This window comes from Scomber scombrus, chromosome 17, assembly GCF_963691925.1.
Source record: "Scomber scombrus chromosome 17, fScoSco1.1, whole genome shotgun sequence".
Classification (NCBI taxonomy): Eukaryota; Metazoa; Chordata; class Actinopteri; order Scombriformes; family Scombridae; genus Scomber; species Scomber scombrus.
The window spans coordinates 25,070,280-25,087,741 of record NC_084986.1 but is presented as its reverse complement, the minus strand read 5'-3'; the positions used below and the strand labels follow the sequence as shown (position 1 = coordinate 25,087,741).

The 17,462-nt window shown below is 41.1% G+C and overlaps 1 protein-coding gene across 2 annotated transcripts in view; it reads left to right on the top strand.

The window, feature by feature from the left end:
* The window catches only part of bach2b (BTB and CNC homology 1, basic leucine zipper transcription factor 2b), a 97,360-nt gene that overhangs the window by 57,239 nt on the left and 22,659 nt on the right, over window positions 1–17,462 (top strand). For both annotated transcript variants that reach the window (XM_062437841.1, XM_062437840.1), the window contains one exon: window positions 9,326–9,580. In XM_062437841.1, the coding sequence (XP_062293825.1) occupies window positions 9,338–9,580 (243 nt within the window). In that variant the 5' untranslated portion in view covers window positions 9,326–9,337. The remainder of the gene's footprint in view (window positions 1–9,325; window positions 9,581–17,462) is intronic.

Below are 17,462 nucleotides of genomic sequence, written 5' to 3'. Positions count from 1 at the left end.
TATGGACATATTTCAAGATTCTGTCTTAAATATGAACTGAAGTGTTATTCAACCTTGTAAAATGAATGTTTTCATGAATTTCAAATCTATTTTTTTTAAATGTACTTCATACACAGCAAGTCAGAACAACTCCAAGAAATTAGTACTGATCAACCCCCAACCGTTATGAGAACTGTAGGATCCAGTGTTTCTACAGTTTGACCTATGCTACAGACTTAAAATCAGGATACCTTGGCGCCTGCTGCTTCACGTTTAACCTTTCTTCCAGCTATATGGAAGCACTAAAGTCCTACAGTACCCCCTTAAGACTCAACTCGAATGAACCGCACTGCTACTGCCAACTTTTGGACCCACACCCATCATTTACTGACCATTAGCTCACCAGGCAACACCTTACTGTCATATGACTAGACTTTCCCTCTTCCCATTGGGAATTGTGTATCTACATGCATCGTATGACACATATAGAACGCTTGAGGAGAAATTTCTAAATATATTTGAGAATACACAAAAAGGAACCAGACCAAACCCTGAAGCTCTAGACCCATTGAGTTCATGGTCAGTAGCAGAATTCTACGAGGGGACTAAAAATCTAAATCTGGCAGCCTCTGAATCCCTCAATTTTATGGAAGTGTGATAATAAATAACCAGAGACCCCCTTTAAAATCAATAAGGTTCATCCCCTTGGATGTGCTCCATAAATGTCACAGCAATGTGCCTTTTAGATATTAGATTAAATTAATTAGACATGCAGACATTAGCTTTTGAGATAACCTTATCATGGAGGTAAGTGTTGGTCTTGTCTTAATGAGAGGGGGTGTCATCAAAATGATTAGGAAAAATCCTCTGGTGACCAACGATATTTCATAGCAATATAGCAATATTTGATTTGGACCAAACTATTACAGACTTTCATACATGCTGGTAAAAATATGGACCATCACTCTGACCAACACTACCACAAACATAATCAGACAATATGGGGAAGCAGATAGTATAATTTGAGGAAATGAAACCCCTCTAAAAAAATACTCTGCATGTTGTATTCACAGACACTGCATGTTAGTATGCATGAAAAGGCTCCTGCTCGCAAACACTGACATGCAGCAGACGTGTAGGTGATTTTCACTTGAACATTCACATGGCGACATACACTCCGGATTAGAGCTTTTCCATTTACCTCCCATCATCCTCATCACCATCCCATGTTGACATTTGTCGCCTTGCGCAGCTCCAAGGGCATTCATCGTTGTAGCCTAATTTGATAATTCCAATTAAAACCATGTTCATCCTCAGTGTAATTACAGTCATCTGGCAGGAGTCCTCCCCCGTAATTGTGCACAGTGACACAGTGTTCATGTTGTCTCCCTCTGACTGCACTGGCTCAGTGGATAATGTTATTAGACCGGAGCAGCAGAAGTTGAGACTAACCTTGTTTATAACAAGGAGCCACAGCATGCACTTTGTATTTTGTCACAATCTTACCACATGTGTAGATGTTCCGTGGGTCAAAGTCATTCCAATCACTCAAGAGATGTTCAGATTATTGCCCAATGCTAGTAAATAAACTGTGAGTCAGACCTCCTGACTGTTATTTCCACCAAGTCATTCTGCTCCACTCTGATCCCTGTTTGATGCACTAATGTCAAGAAATATGTGGGATATCAAAGAGTGATGCAAATATAAAGCAAGATAATGTTTTATTCTGAAATAAAAACAAAATTGAACTCTTACTACTCTTTATAAAAGGATCATTGCAATGTATTACAGTTTTAGCCAGCTGTCCAATCAGTAATGATAATGTATCATCACTGTAATTGTCTAGATTTCCGACAGGGCAACAAAAAACGAGCGGTCGCATGATCGGACCACACTTATTCCAGAGAGAAAACAAAGGTGAACAGCAGAACTGTCACCTCGACTGCTGTTGTAAACATCCATCACGGTTTACAAACCCACTTCCTCCTCCAACATTGACCTACTTACCACACTTATCAAGGCTGTGCACGCACACTTTTCTTGTGCAATGACTATCAGCAATACATCGTTTGTGCTCACCTGCAGTTTTTACCTCCGGATAAAATAAGTCTTTTTTTGACTTTGTTGTTGTCATGTCACTGTGTTCCCATTGGTGAGTAGGAGGTTATCAGAAGTGATGGAAATGATGTCCATTCCCATGCTTGTTGCAGCGCTTTCGACTGTATTGCACAGCATTCATCAGCAGGCCATGTTGACTCAACTGTAATGGAAGATTTAGGTAAATGTAAGTTACTGGAGATGTGAACCTCTCTCAGTTGCATAGCAACCGAGAGAGACTGATAGATGACTGGAGATTATTGACAGCTTGTGACTTATTTTTGTAAGCAAGTCATTTTTGGACCTTTAGTGGAGAACAAATTGTCAACCACAAAGAAATTACTTTCATTTTTCCCTTATGATTGTGTTTCTCCTTCATGCTTTAATATCAAAGGTTGTTCATGAATGAATTCAAGAATGTGAATGCATCCTGAAACTGTTAACTGAGTCTGTCTTGAGTCATCTGACCACTGACTCAGTGGAACAGCGTGATTGGTCATAACATCCTACAACTTAAATACAGTGAACTTTGAGTCTGATTCTATTCTTACTGTCTTCTTTTGTCTTTTTGCTTTAAGGGGAAGTAGAAAGACAAGAAAAAGCAGATAAAAGCTACGGTAAAATGCTTCTTTGCTCATGTTTGTACTGTTGATCCACATAGAGAAGTTTTTGTTTGTTTTTTAGTATGATATTAGCTGTGCCACTGTGGCTCAGTTCATCACTCACTTATTTCTATATTTCATTCCGTCATGAGCCACAGCACTGCCTCCCTTTCCTTCCTTCCACACACCCTGCACTTTATTCTGCTGAGACCCAGCAGAGGGGACACACATTACAGAGCACATTATGACACACTGTCACACATCAGCACCCAACCCTACCCTCCCCACCCCTTCTACTTAAAGCCCCCGAACCCAGACCACGTCATATGATCCACCCGAGCCAACGCTGACTCAAACACCCTACTGCTGGTCCTGTCATAGTCACTGATTAGCTACTTAGATGAGATTTTTCTTCTTGTAAATACTCATTTGTGGGTGCATTTCCACCAAAATCAGTTAAAATGATATCTAGTGTTCTTTTTTTATTTGTTTGTTTGTTCGGTTTTGATCGGTTAGAGTTTCTCCGAGTCATAGTTTTTTTTTTCTCATATAATAAACATGAAAAAATAAGGAAGAGTTGTAGTTATCTGTTCTGCCCCCCTGCCAAGCGTAACTCTGTTTCCACTGTATTTATCAGACACCTGTGATCTGCTGATAACTGATGAAAAAGAGGAAAGCAGTTTGTCGTGTGGAGCAGAAGAAACAATGCAACAGTAGAAGACTATAGAAACATGTATATTAGGATCTTAGGAAGTTGTCTTTGTATCTGTTAACTTCTCACAGCTTGAAGGGCATATGTCAAGCAAAAAACAAAAGGTCAGAACATTTCTCTGCATTTGGGGAAATTTTGAACGGTATTTTTCACAGTTTTTTTACAGTTTGCTGCAGCTTTGCTGAGTTCAAGAATATCAGTTGACCAAGAAGACATTATAAATTAGCCTTATTAAAGGAATAGGTCAACAGTTTGGGAAATGTAGCCATACGCCTTCTTTCAGAGACGGTGTTAAGTACAGAGTAGGAGGCAGTTAGGCTTGCATAGCATGAACAATAACTCCCTGATAATTCCCCCAAAACCACACATTGTTTTTTACATTTTGGTTTGTATACAGATTAAAAGAGTGTGAAATGCGTGAACTTTAGAGATGTTAGTAGGTGTAATGTTGAACTTTGGAGTGTTAAGCGAGCAGTTTCCCTCTGCTTCTAGTCTTTAAGCTAAGCTTGGCTAACACACAGGCATGAAACTAATATTCATTCTCTCATTTCTCTCTCAGAAAGAAAGAATATTTACTAAAATGATGATCTATTCCTTTAAGTAAGACTACATTTGGACAGTTTTGTTCAGCAGTACTTGTGACTACACTGTAACGCCCTTCAGTAGCAGTGCTATAGTGCTGTTGGTAAGTCATTTATCTTACCAAGGACAATGTTCAGGCAACAGCAGGCACAGTCAGTACCTACATTCCATTCACACAGTGACAGGTGAACATTCTGTGTAAAAAGCCCTTTTAATACACCTTCAGTCCAGTACAGTACAGTACGGCAGCGTGTACATTTAGGAGTATAATTGCATTAATGTGGAGTGCAGAGCTAACAGGTCTCTAACCACATTAGTCTTCATCAGCTTCAGCCTTACATCAGCAGGCTCACTCCAGGAGCAGCCAGCGGTAAACCGTGCATCCAGCCCTGACCGCCGCCAGAGCGTACTCATCACCATCATGCCGCACTTTTGATCTACACAGATATGTTAGGAAACTCACCGAGAAGGATGGCGGCGCACGTATTAGTGTGCCGTCAACAACTGACCCTGGAAGTTAAAAAAAAAAAAGAGAGAGAAAAAAGAAATCTTTTGCATCCATCAGCAGTTCTAATCAGAATTCTGCCACAACCTGCTATTTTGCGGTGTGTGTATGTCTGGGTATGTGTCTGCGTGTACGTGCGCGTGTGTATGAATATACTCGCGCTGTTTGTGTATGTGCGTTGTGTTTGTGTCATCCTTGCATTTTCCTCCCACTGTAACAAACCATCTCGAAGTCCAAGTGAAGCGAACGCGCATTCCAGGGTAGAAATAGCATGTTTGGATTGCTCTGAACCTCGCAACCGCATCTGGAAACATTATTCTTGGAAGACAGGTCATTATCCTCGGAAGCCAACTGAGAAATGTTTTGGTGGAAATAAGCAAACTATACAACGGTCGGACGAGCCAGAACCACAGGAGAAGTCTGGACTGACGTAGATGTTCCAAAACAGCCCCCTACACAAGACCGTGTGTTGTAGTGTTAGACTGCTCTAGTGAAATCATTACTACAGCTATGTGACAGGTAAAGAGATGACTCTACAAATGACCAGATGTGGATAGACTTAAAGGAATTGGCGACTCAGTGCAGCTTCAGTCTGCCCACAATTTTCACCTCCCCTGTTGTGGTTTAGGTTCACTACGCATTTACCTGCAACAGATGTCATTTTAAGTGCAGCAGATGTGCTGAAACATCAACTTTATCCCTTGTAGCACCTAGAAGCACCTAATAGTCTTTGAGTTTAATATAACTTTAAGTATATAGACACTTAAATGTACCTGTTATAAAGCATAAAGCTTCCCTATGAGTAACTAATGTCAGATGGACTGAGATAGCCGGTAGCACAATTGATTACATCTGCTAGAGGAATACAATGCTAAAAAAAAGTTGTTTTAATCAACTTAACAGAAATCTCAAGCAATACCAAGTATGGGAGTAAATAACTGAAAAGATAAACCGAAAATCCAAATGTGGTTAGAAGTGTCTCAGATTTACAGCAGCATTTTAAGAATATGGTATGAGAATCTAAAATAAGAATGTGAAGTGAATAAGTATATACGCCAACGACGTGACAGAAACTGACATTCTATTACACACAGATGTTAGATACTGTCATAGTGAATCTTTCCTCGTTTCAATTATAATGAGGGCTGCGTTCCAAAATAAAATACAGACGAGATTTTGAATAAAAATAAAAATTGGACACTTAGATCATTTATTGTGTGTGGCTTCAGTCGGGATCATTTGAGCGGGTGCATTTCTTCATAAGATTTGTGCCTATATGAGACGTACTGATTTTGAATTACCCGTGGGAAGTAGCCTATGAGTCTGTTCATTCTTGATTAAAAGTGGTGTTTTCGGTGTCTACTTTTCTGTTTTTAGAGCACGCCATGTGAAAAAGCTTTTCTTGAGCTGGCCTGATACTAAAAAGTGATGTGAAAGCCCTGCAGACCAATGATTGGTCAGTCATTTATCTCATTCACAGGCTTTCTGTTGGTTCCCTGTCTTCACTCTGCCGTGCTCTCACTCCCTCTCTCTCTCTATATATGTTCACATATACATCTCTCTCTATATATATATATAGTTCCTCAGCTGCCATGCTTGAAACACAGCAGTCACCACACAGATTTGTCTTGTTGATCGTTGTATTTACTTCTGCAAGGAGAAATGCAGTGGACAAAAGTCATACTAAGAGTTTGTTTCCATATTTAACTGTTGAGTTTGGTTATTTAGGCTCGCTGAAACAATCAGAAAAATAATATTGTATATATTTATTGTCATTCACAGACTTTCTCTCTCTTTCAGAGAAAGCTATCCACCACTGGCTCTCCTCACCATGGCTCTCTGCCACTGAGGCCCTGTCCCAATACTGCAGAGTAGAGCAGCTTGCTAATGTCTCGCTTATTCATAGTTTAATCATTTTGTGCACGTCGCATATCCAGATTTGAACAAATTCAACACTGCACTCCTTTGGGTCAATTGCCGCATACCTTGCAAGTGTGGAGTCAGTCGGATGAACGGTTCCAGAGATATGTGGAGGACATACATACAGACATACAGATAGAGAGTTCTTTGTTTCATAGAGAGATGAGATCAGAAGAGTGAAATGTATGTAGCTGCAGTAGCTTGTGAGTTACTACAATCAAGAAATGTGATTTTCTACAGTTGTGTTCTGGATTCAGTCTGATTTAGAACTGTCAACTTCATTTTTGAATAGAATTTATAATTATTAAAGTTAGTGAGAAGTAGATGTGATTTTGTGGAAATGGTCAGAGATGATGACATTTCACATTTTAAACCTTTCACAATCCACTCTATGGACAACAGATTGTAATGTAAATGCAGCTACCAGTTACTCTCTGATTTTCTATACTTTTGCAACACATTTTCGAACATTTGAGTTAGGTCAGAGATTTCCCCCTGGTCCTTTACAAGCTCTCTACCATTTATCTGACTGCTGCATCTGTTTCAGGGGAACCACCTTTTCCTTTACAAGCCTCAGACAATATCATATATATCCTGATGAAGAACAAAAGAACAGCAGTGGCAGAAACACTCGATGCAGGTTTTTGAAAAGGCTGGATCTGTGTACAGCTCATGATTGCCATGTGGCACATGGAAAACAAACAGATGCCAATATCTAATGATTCCGTTCAGCAACTGTATTTATTATTTTGGCAGTTGTCAACCAGCTTGATTGCCTGACTAAGTGTTAAAGGCTCTCCTTCACTGCATTTCCACCCCGTCCCTTTCTATTTGCATGACGACCGGTTTCTATTTTCACGAGATGGAAGCTGGTACCATTTGCAAGTTGAAGACGCCTGCCAGTCACCATTTTCACACTTAGTAGCAACACTTGCACCATTCCACACACACACACCACCTTTTCTTGAAGCTTCGAGTGTGTGAGGATGTCATCAGATTCAGGAAAACGATTGCTATGGCAGCCACCAAATATGTGGTGCTAGTAATGTGTGTGCTGACTTTTAGAGTCTTTATTTACCTAAAGGATGTTAGCTATGATTCCTCATTTTCAGTAACACTTCTCCTCTTGCTAAGCATTTTTCATACAGAAAAGTGTGAGTCACTGAGAACTTCCTTTGTGATTTGGACAATAGGAAGTTATGTTGTAATCTTTTTTTTACCACATTATTTACCAAAAAAAATAAAATAGATAAACCTTCTGAAAAGTGACCCACGAGCTGTCACTTATATGTTAAGTTACCCAAGTCACATCACATTAAAACTCTCAGCACTGCAGATTATTTTCTGTCCAGTTATAATGAGCATACATTGAATTAGAACAATTTCAACGAGAATGAGGACATTTTCTCTATATAATCACATTTTCTAACCTCTGAATTTCTCTGATAGCTCGGTGGCCAAAAACACACTGATAGGAACTTTCCCTGGGAAATCTAATTTGGAGCAGTGTAAAACTGGGACAAAAGGACAAAGTCACCTCATGTCAAGGCATTAGTTTTGACAGAAAACGTAATTTCATTCAGTGAAATAGCACAAATTAATTCAAGGTCAGAATCCTACTCTCCTACTCTCCCTTCTTCACTCCTTCACAGCTACAGAACAGTGAATGTAATGCTGTCGACTGGATAGAATCAGCGTGTGCTGTTGTGCCACTTGACGACACAGAGTGGTAGGGTTCATTTTAAACTTTTCAACCACAAGCCCACATATAGCAGAGACAGGCATCTTGGCACAGAGTATCATCTAATATAAAGGCTCTTTGAGAAAGTTGTGCATGTGTGTGTATGTGTGTTTGTGTATATGTGTCTGGTTGGTTCTCTGAGGGAAGATTGCTCTGCGTCTGTCATCACAGGGTGAGAGGAATGGAACGTTTGGCAGGAAAAAATCACAGCCACGTGCTGTTCTGTTCCCAGAGCTGAACTTCTTGGGGTTTGTGTTTTTGTGATGGAAGTGGGACTCTTTGATTTGATATGACTCATTTATACACACTTTATCTTTTAAATGCAAGGCTCAGAGACAACAGGAGGGTTAAAGTAGGTCCTGTCCTTCATACCTTTAATATTTACTTTGTTTCTGAGTAAATTAGTTGGAGGTCCCCCATCTCATTTTTGCCACCTAAGCAGGTTATTCCAGCCGTGTTAAAACAGAGTTAAGACTGTGTACATATTGTAGAGATGGCCTGATAAAGCTTATAAAAGCCAGTTTTTCAATTTTTCTTTCTGTTGTGTAAATATCCAGTATTTCTTTCATTTCCACGCCTGAAAAAATGAATCACTGCTGTCATGATGGTGCTTATTTTTTGTGAAGAGGCTGCTCTTGTACTTATACTGTCCCCCCCCCCCCCACCCTCCTTCAGCTGATGTTCTCTTGCTGAGTGTGTCCAGGCTGCTCAGCATACCTTTACAGTGAGTCCTCCTAAGATTACAAACACATGTGGACGTCTGGAGCACGAACCACAGCGCGCTTTGCTCTGAGCTCACTTGTCTCGCTTTAATCCCACTGAAACTGGCTTTTCAATAAAATGTGTTTTTTATTCTGTGTGTTTTTATTGGATGATGTAATCTCCCCGGGTTTGTTTGTGCATGTGATTTGTGTGTTTGTACTGCTTTGAAAAACTCTCAGTGCTCTCAGTGATTTGTGTGTATACTTTTCTATGTGTCCACACACTGAGCAAGGGCGACATTATGCTGAGTTTTAAATGTTAAAGGGAGGGTGAGCACGTGAAGCAGAGAGTAGTCAGTCAAGCTTGTATGTGTTGAATCATGGAGCTGGCTGCAGCAGGGCGCCGGGGCTGATGTCAGCCCTGCGGTATGCGCTCGCTGGGCTCGGCTGAAAGCTGACCCCCCTCTGTTGTGCTTCTATTTCCAGGGCGTGAGCGGAATGTCCGTGGATGAGAAGCCTGAAGCCCCCATGTATGTGTATGAGTCGACGGTTCATTGTACCAATATCCTCCTCTGCCTCAACGACCAGCGGAAGCAGGATATCCTGTGCGATGTGACTGTCCTGGTGGAGGGAAAGGAGTTCCGCGGGCACCGGTCCGTGCTGGCCGCCTGCAGCGAGTATTTCCTCCAGGCTCTGGTTCGCCAGGCGGAGAATGGCTTGGTCGTTAGCCTTCCTGAAGAGGTACGTCCATCAAAACACGTAGCTTTTCCCTGACAGTTTTCTCTCACAGGAGTGGAAATGCCCCCGGCTTTTAAACAATGCAGCGCTAAAACTCCCCACTGACACCAATACAAAAGCAGCACTAACCAGGTTCTCCACACACTCCTTTAGTTTCTGCAGCCACACACACTGATGAAACACTCTATCCAGCCTCTAACCAGTGTGTGTCCAGTATTCACCAGTTCAAACTTTTCAATAAAGTTCACTTCGACAATATTGTTCGCTTCCCCTCAAGCTTCTAGCTGCTTTAATCTTCCATATAACAGTGTGTTTATACAGAATGCAAAGTAGATTTTAGAGACGGCGTGATTACACATAAAGTTAATGTAAAGACGCAATCCCCTGAGACAGAGCAAACTGAAGCACAGACAAAAAGAGTTGTTCCTATCCCAAGGCTTTATGTGCCAACATATGTAGAAAAGAGAGAAAAAAACAAAGAGACTGGAGGACAATAACATAAAAAAATTGAATTCTTGGTGAGTTCTGAGATTATTGGGTGTACACACACACACACACACACACACACACACACACACACACACACACACACACACACACACACACACACACACACACACACACTCACCCACACACACCCACACACCAGTCAGTGGGTGGGTACTTAAATAGTGAGCTCTAGCTAATGTCTGATCTGGTTCATTAGTTGTTTGGGGTGACTAAACATGGGCTGCAAAATTAGTTCAGGGGTGAAATTTTCCCTGTAAAGTGAAACTTCTCATTGTGTATGAATAGCAGGCTCAGTGCCAACATGAAGTGACTGAAGGGGCTGTTAAAAATGACGAGGGGGGCTAAAATAAAATGAATTGATTTTACCATGCAATAACCTCAGAAAGGATAAATAACAAGAACAACAGTAGGCTACTGTTTGAAACTCATAGAATACATTTATTAATCAGACATAAAAGGCCACATCAGAATGGAGCACTAGCAGAGCTCTAACAGCTGCTCTCTCTCTCTCTCTTTCTCCCTTCATCTCTCCATCTTTCTCTCTCTCTCTCTCTCTCTCTCTCTCTCTCTCTCTCTCTCTCTCTCTCTCTCTCTCTCTCTCTCTCTCGTTCTGTTCCCTGTCCCTTCACTTCCCTGTCATTTCCTTCCACTCTCTGGATTGCCACAATGGGAGGGAAGTGGAATTATTTACAACTATGAAAGCAGGCAGGCTGAGAAACCACACTAAGTGATGTGTTCTGTATGTATGTCTATAGATCTCCTCTCTCTTTCAGTAGACTCTTAGCATACATCTCTGCAAATAGCCTCAAATTACACTGGCAAGTCATTCTCCATCACACCAAACCAGCCAAATTAAGCTTGAACTGCAGCCTCGTGGTTTATTAGAAGTGAGCATGCTTGTTGTGGAAGGGGTAACGTGCTCTGCAGCTGATGGACTAGTTCTATAACAGTTAGCTTGCTGCCTGCTGAATACACCATAAGAGGTCAAATGTGATCGATTAGTTACAACAGAACCCCAGATTGACGCTTTGTTTCATTGTTTTAAGTCCATCTAAAGAAAGAATCCTCTTTTTTTAGAGAGGAATTCACCACTGTAAGCATTACGTGCTTGATTTATCCAGTACAGAGGTGTTAGGAAGGTTAATATTGACTTCAAAACAGTTAGATAACATGATAAGTTTTCAAATTAGAAGTAATAATTGGATATTGATTCGTTTTAGCTGGTATAGGGGCCCCTGGCTGTTCTCCACTGCACATTTTCAGCACTCTCACCTTAACTCCATCTGCTTCCTTTTTCATCGCCTCACAGCTTCCCTTCACTGTTGATTTTTGATTATTTTTAGACTTTTTAGATTTAATTTTGTATTCCATTCGCAGCGTCTTTTTCTTCCTGTCATGACAGAGGATGCCAGTAAACAGTGTTTTAATTTGAACCGTCGTTCGCTGGGGGATTAAAACTCTGTGAAAGGTGCGAAAAAGTGCATTATTGAGCCAATAAGGCTGCGATTGCCAATTAGCACCCGACAGCTGCCACCGCCGCCGTCTTCGGCAGCAGGTAGCACTTCACGGCGAGATTAACGCCACCTCGAGCTCAGCGCTCATCAGGTTCAGCAACACTCCCTCACTCTTGCTCACCTCAGCTCTCACACTGTCACTTTAAACTGATCCCCTTCAGAGCTCTTCACTGAACACATGATGAAAGTATCCATCTGACGTATTGATGTCACACACCCCCACACACACACACACACACACATACGCATACATACATGTGCTGTGGTTAAAACTGGGGCACATCCTGCATGTGCTGTGGAGTTGGCTCCTCGCTGGGGCCAGCGCGCATTAATAAAGTAACGCCTGTCAAACGACTTTGTTGCCGCGCTCATTGAAAAAGAATTCTCCATCAGATTGTCGTCTTATGTAAAATGAGCATCGCGGCTTTTTTTTCTCCTCTGTAACTCAAAGTATGACTGTAGGGAATGGCTCCTGGATGCTCAAAGCAACATCCCTTTCATTCACTCGCCACGCATATGAATAATGGATGAGCTGCTGTGTGTTTCAGGTGTGAGATGGAGTGTGGAAAGTAACATCTTTCAATGACTGTCTCTTAAATGTGCCACAGAAAGATTTGCACCCGTAGAGGATTTAACCAAGTTTCCTCTCTTTGTCCATTCCCACTCAATCTGACAACATTTCACATATTGTATTGTTTCATCTAAATGGCAAAACAACATATAATGAATATATTGTCTCATGTTCAACAACAACCACGGGAATGTAGTTATATACTGTAACAGTTTTTACATTATAATTCTAATCTATGAAAAATGATGAATAATGTCATTTTGGAAAACCTAAAGTGATGTCTTCAAATCACTAAAATTCATATATTAAGTTTACAATTATATAAAAATGAGAAAAGCAACCAAAGATTTGCTAATGCATATTTTACTTGATTAAGTGATTTATAATGAATAACCAGTTCATCTTATCTAGTGTTGCCAGTGGCAGGAGCATTATCCAGATCATTTATATAGTAGTAATACCACAATGTAAAACTACTCAGTTAATAATAAAAATCCTGCATTTATAAATATTAATTAAGTATGTATTATCAGTTAAATATGATTAAACACCAAAAGTATTAGTTGTCAATATGCAGAGTACAGTGGCATAAACTTAAGTTAGTTTACCAGTGGTTCTTTATTTTACCATTTGTATCTATTTAAAGTTGGATTGAGCTGAAAACAGTATAGTTGTGGTGTGTTCAGCAGGTAGTACATCTCTATCTGGCTGTCTAGACAAGCCACAGCCGCATCATGGAGGAATGTCCTTTCATTGATGTAGCCCGTCAACTTTTTTAAGGTCCCTTGTCGCCCTTTGCTTCACGGTCAGTGACTGAGGCGTGCTGACGCATCCCCTGCCTCGTGTCTGAACGCTGTCTTCTCTCAGATGATGGGTTGGGGTGGAGGTGGGGGGGTAGTGGGTCCGCTAAGCCCCTACTGCTCTGTGTCAGCTCAGAGCGATAGCCTGTAGCTCTGCTGGGTTAGCAACACTTCACTGACACTCATGTGTCTGGCCACGGTCATGGAGAGCATTGCTTCAGCAGCTACTGTAGGCTGCCACCTATGTGTAACAAAGGGCAAAGCCCTGTTTCCTCACTGGGGGAAAGCAAAGAAGGGGGGGGGTGGGTTAGGGCTGATGCACATGAACTGTGAAACAAAGACCACCTCCCCCACCACCTTCATCACTCCTCTCTCATGGCCTCATCGCCCCCTGGAGTAGCCGGGGCCGGCGCGGTGAGTGACATCATCTATATCTAATGTGATTGTAGGCTTGCAGAGGGGCAGCCAGTTTCATTGAGGGGCTTTGTTGGCCATCACATCATGGGAACAAAACAATCCCGCTTTATCTCAGAGATGCCGTCCTCTCCGGCCGGCCTGCAGGGGGAAGGAACAGAAGCGCACTAGGTCTGCGTTGGACGAAGGAGGCTCCACACACACTCGCATTTCTCTCCATCATATTTCTTGCGAGCGACAGAACAAAGGGGGATTCATAAGAATCAGCGCGCCACAGATACAAGCCAGGGAGAAGAATTTCAAAGAGAGCCCTCCACTGGAGAGGAGCAGTCATCACTTTGACAAACACAAATGACCTCCATATTGTCCAACCGTGTGCAAAGATGTGACTCAGTCCTTGATGCCAGTTAGTTATTAGTGAGCAGTATGTTACCTTTGTCGTCCTGTACAAGACGCTGATAGTGACAGTCTGATGATACTCACTACTGTACATTTGAATGTTATTCATACATTGCGGCAGAAACTTAATTTATTGATGTAATCAGATCAATTATTTTGACTTAAATAAATCTAATAACCATTCACAGAGTCATTCCAATGATTAACTGCTGCAGCGTCCACTTGTTTCCACATCTGACATCCAGCGTGGGAATGCTCTGACTGGTCTGGATTGATTCATTCCAGACCATTGTGGGGACAGCGGAGGGCTCCAGAATGCCCCGTCTGATTTTTATTCTGGAAAAAAGGAGGAGGGCAGCACTGTGATTCAGCAGAGCGCTGGTTCACAGACCTCAAACCACCTCCTGTTTGTCAGTTCTTTCCTTAGTCATGAGCCAGGGAACACTGCACTTTTTTCATCGCCAAAAGAAAACACACAACACACACCCACACACACAGAAATGTGCACCCTGTGTTAAAATAGAGTGTATCCACCTGCAGTTTCACAAAGGATTTGTTGGGATTTATTTAAACTGAAGTGGTGTTTGTGGCCCCTAAAGGCTTCATTGTTCTTTGCACCACACTGTTCAAATATGTTTAGTGGAATACTGAAGAGCTTGTTATGAATGGTGTTTTAAAAGTAGCTGTAGCAGCAAAAAAAAGCAGTTTGTCCTGATTAGGGCTGGATATCGGTACTCAATACCTTTAAGGTATTGACCAAAATAAATCGATACCAAGTAGTAATGATCCTTTTTGCATCCAGAGCTAGAAAATATAACTATTTGTATGGACTTGCTAACAGCCAATCAATGCTAAATATTAATATAAATAAATATTACATATGAATAATTCAAAGACTTTCAAAATGCATTTTATGTAATTTAATGTTTCTATCCACATGATGAGTGTCAGTGAAGTACTCAGTGTGTATCAGTATAACTTTAAGAGTACTTGAATTGGTACTGGTATCATCATTTTTTAAACGATACCCAGCTCTGGTCCTGATGGTGGTAAGAGGTAGGGTCAGTGTCAGGGTAGGGGTAGGGTCGGAGTAGGTAGTGTTGAAAGGGGGCCAAAGGCAAGCACAGACCAGTGGATGATACACAAGACTTCACACAACATGTGGATCCCCATTTATTCCGGTGGAGCCCCCCAAAGCATCAATGGCATGGTAGCAGAGAGATAAAAGATAGGAGACAGTGGGTGTTCAATCATTTTCATTTCAGTAATGACAACTGTTATTTGTCTACGACCTGACTTTACAGGGAAGATTAGAATCAGAATCATTATGACAAATTCCTTGGCAACCCACCCTTACCACTTTTAACTGGTACTGTATGTTTATATTTTCTCCACAAACCTTTTTGGGAGGAAATCGGGGTGGATTGCTGGGTCAGATGCTGACAACATTGGATTATTTTAACCATGACCACAACCTTTCCTTAACCATAACCCAATAGTTCTTACTACCTAAACTCAACCAGACTTAAACCACAGAGGTGGTAGATCAGACTATCATGTGACTTGATAGCTTCTTTTTGCTTGTGAGACAACAGTAGCAACAAAGACAGTACTTTCTCCTTGTAGACAAGCAAGCAACAGTTGAAGATAGACCTCACATAAGCAAATGTAACGTACTTATGAAGGTTTTGCATAGGTCAAACGGTTGATCAGGACTCGACCTGCAATACCAGCTTAATCTGAAGGGGCTTCACAGAGACTGATCGTGCATCAAGTGCCTTATCAGGACACGGACACACACACACACACACACACATACACACACACATACACACAGCCTATTAGACAGATGGTAGGAGACAGAGCCCTGCCTTCCTTAAAGATGGGGGTTGGGTGGTAGAAGATGAAGGCGAAGAGATGGAGAGAGGAGTGATATGGTGTAGTGGGAGTGCTGGCACTAATACCCAGCCCCCTATGGTCCAGCAGGGGGTCTCTCTTTCCCTGCCAACACGAGGACACATCTCATCCCATAAGCTGACAGAGAAGATGCAGGGTCTTTGTGTGAGTGTGAGAGACCGGGTAGAGGAACACCTTGAGCAGCCAGCCTGCCGGTCGACAGCCTGTGGTGTGATCCCTGTGTTTATGCACTTTGTATTTAACCTCCAAACCCAGCACAGTTAAGCAGAGAACATCCTCCTTCGTGAAAGGAAACAAATTCTTCACACAAAACTGAAAGTAACACCTTTTTTAGTCCAGACACATATAATATACTTAAGAAAATGTCCATGATTTGATGTGTGTTTGGTAAAGCCCCAACAAAATCTCTTGATGTCTAAAAAGAGTGAAGAGGTGGGGTCATGTCCTTCCCCATGTCTGGTCTGTACTGTAAGCTGCACTGGCAGAGGATTAGGTAGTACACTATCTGTTTTAATCCACTGTTAGGGGGAGGTTTATTTACCAGCAGCTCAGCCCCAGGAATGTCTGAGCTTCTGCTGTCACCTAGAAAGACACTTTCCTTACGTTTACAACTGTTTCAACGTCACTGTGAGACAATGGAACTACTGTGCTCAATGAGTCTTTTCACTGCTTACACTCAATCTAATATGAATGAAACCCCCCTGAGTACAAAATCATTACCCCAGCTGATCTATTGCACTTTAACGCTAGAGTTCGACTGATAGTGGCAGGCTGATATTATGAGCCGCTATTGGCTTATCATAGTTCTATCTGTATTAATGTGTGTGTTGGCAGGCAAGCAAACATTTCATCGCTGTGGTTGATGTATTATTGACTTTTTTTGTATATCTAACCATAATACTGCAAAATATTCTGTTTCACTGCACATCTTTATCATAATAACTTACTTAATCTATGGTAATTACAAAAAATGCAAAGTTTGTTAAATCTGTATTAAAATCAACCTCTAAATGTATATATTTTTAGTAATTGATCAGATACATATATATTAGTGTTCTCTATTATACATAAGTACATGGTGTGGATAAAATAGTTACTTTTAATGGACCATACCAATGTTTATATTATGATTTTAATTCATTTAAAACATTGTGTATTGTGTGCTTTTTTCCAAACTATTTTCCAGAGAACACTTTAGAAATAATAATAATATTTATTTGTTCACTATCTTGTTTCATTCAATGATTTTGACGTAATTTGTAACATACAGAGACTTGAAAGATAAAATAGATAGGGGTTGTTATATACGTGCCAGTGAATAACATGTCTAGTAATGATTATGTTACACGTTCACATTATTATTATTTCAGTATATCTATTTTACTGTTGTTGGGTGAATACCTGTTAAATCATTCTGCCCTGACAACTGCAGTAATGTGAAATGATAACAGAAAGAGTCGAATGCCTGCAGGTGGGAAGATTTTGAAGATTATATCAAAATTAAAGTGATTGCCCCATTATCTCATTCCTCTCTCAGTAATAATGGAAGTGTTATGCAAACAGAAAGTGTCTGATGTATGTCTTTATAAAAACTTCCCTTTGGCCTGAGAGCTTTTCTGTTCTGTGGCGGCTCTTTGTCCTCTCACATTTCCTATCATCTCTTTCAGGATAACAGCTTAACCCACAATGGCGTCATGACAGCGTACAGTACAGGGCCTGCTTCATTTCCATTAGTGCTGTGACTCAGGCTCCTTATTGTT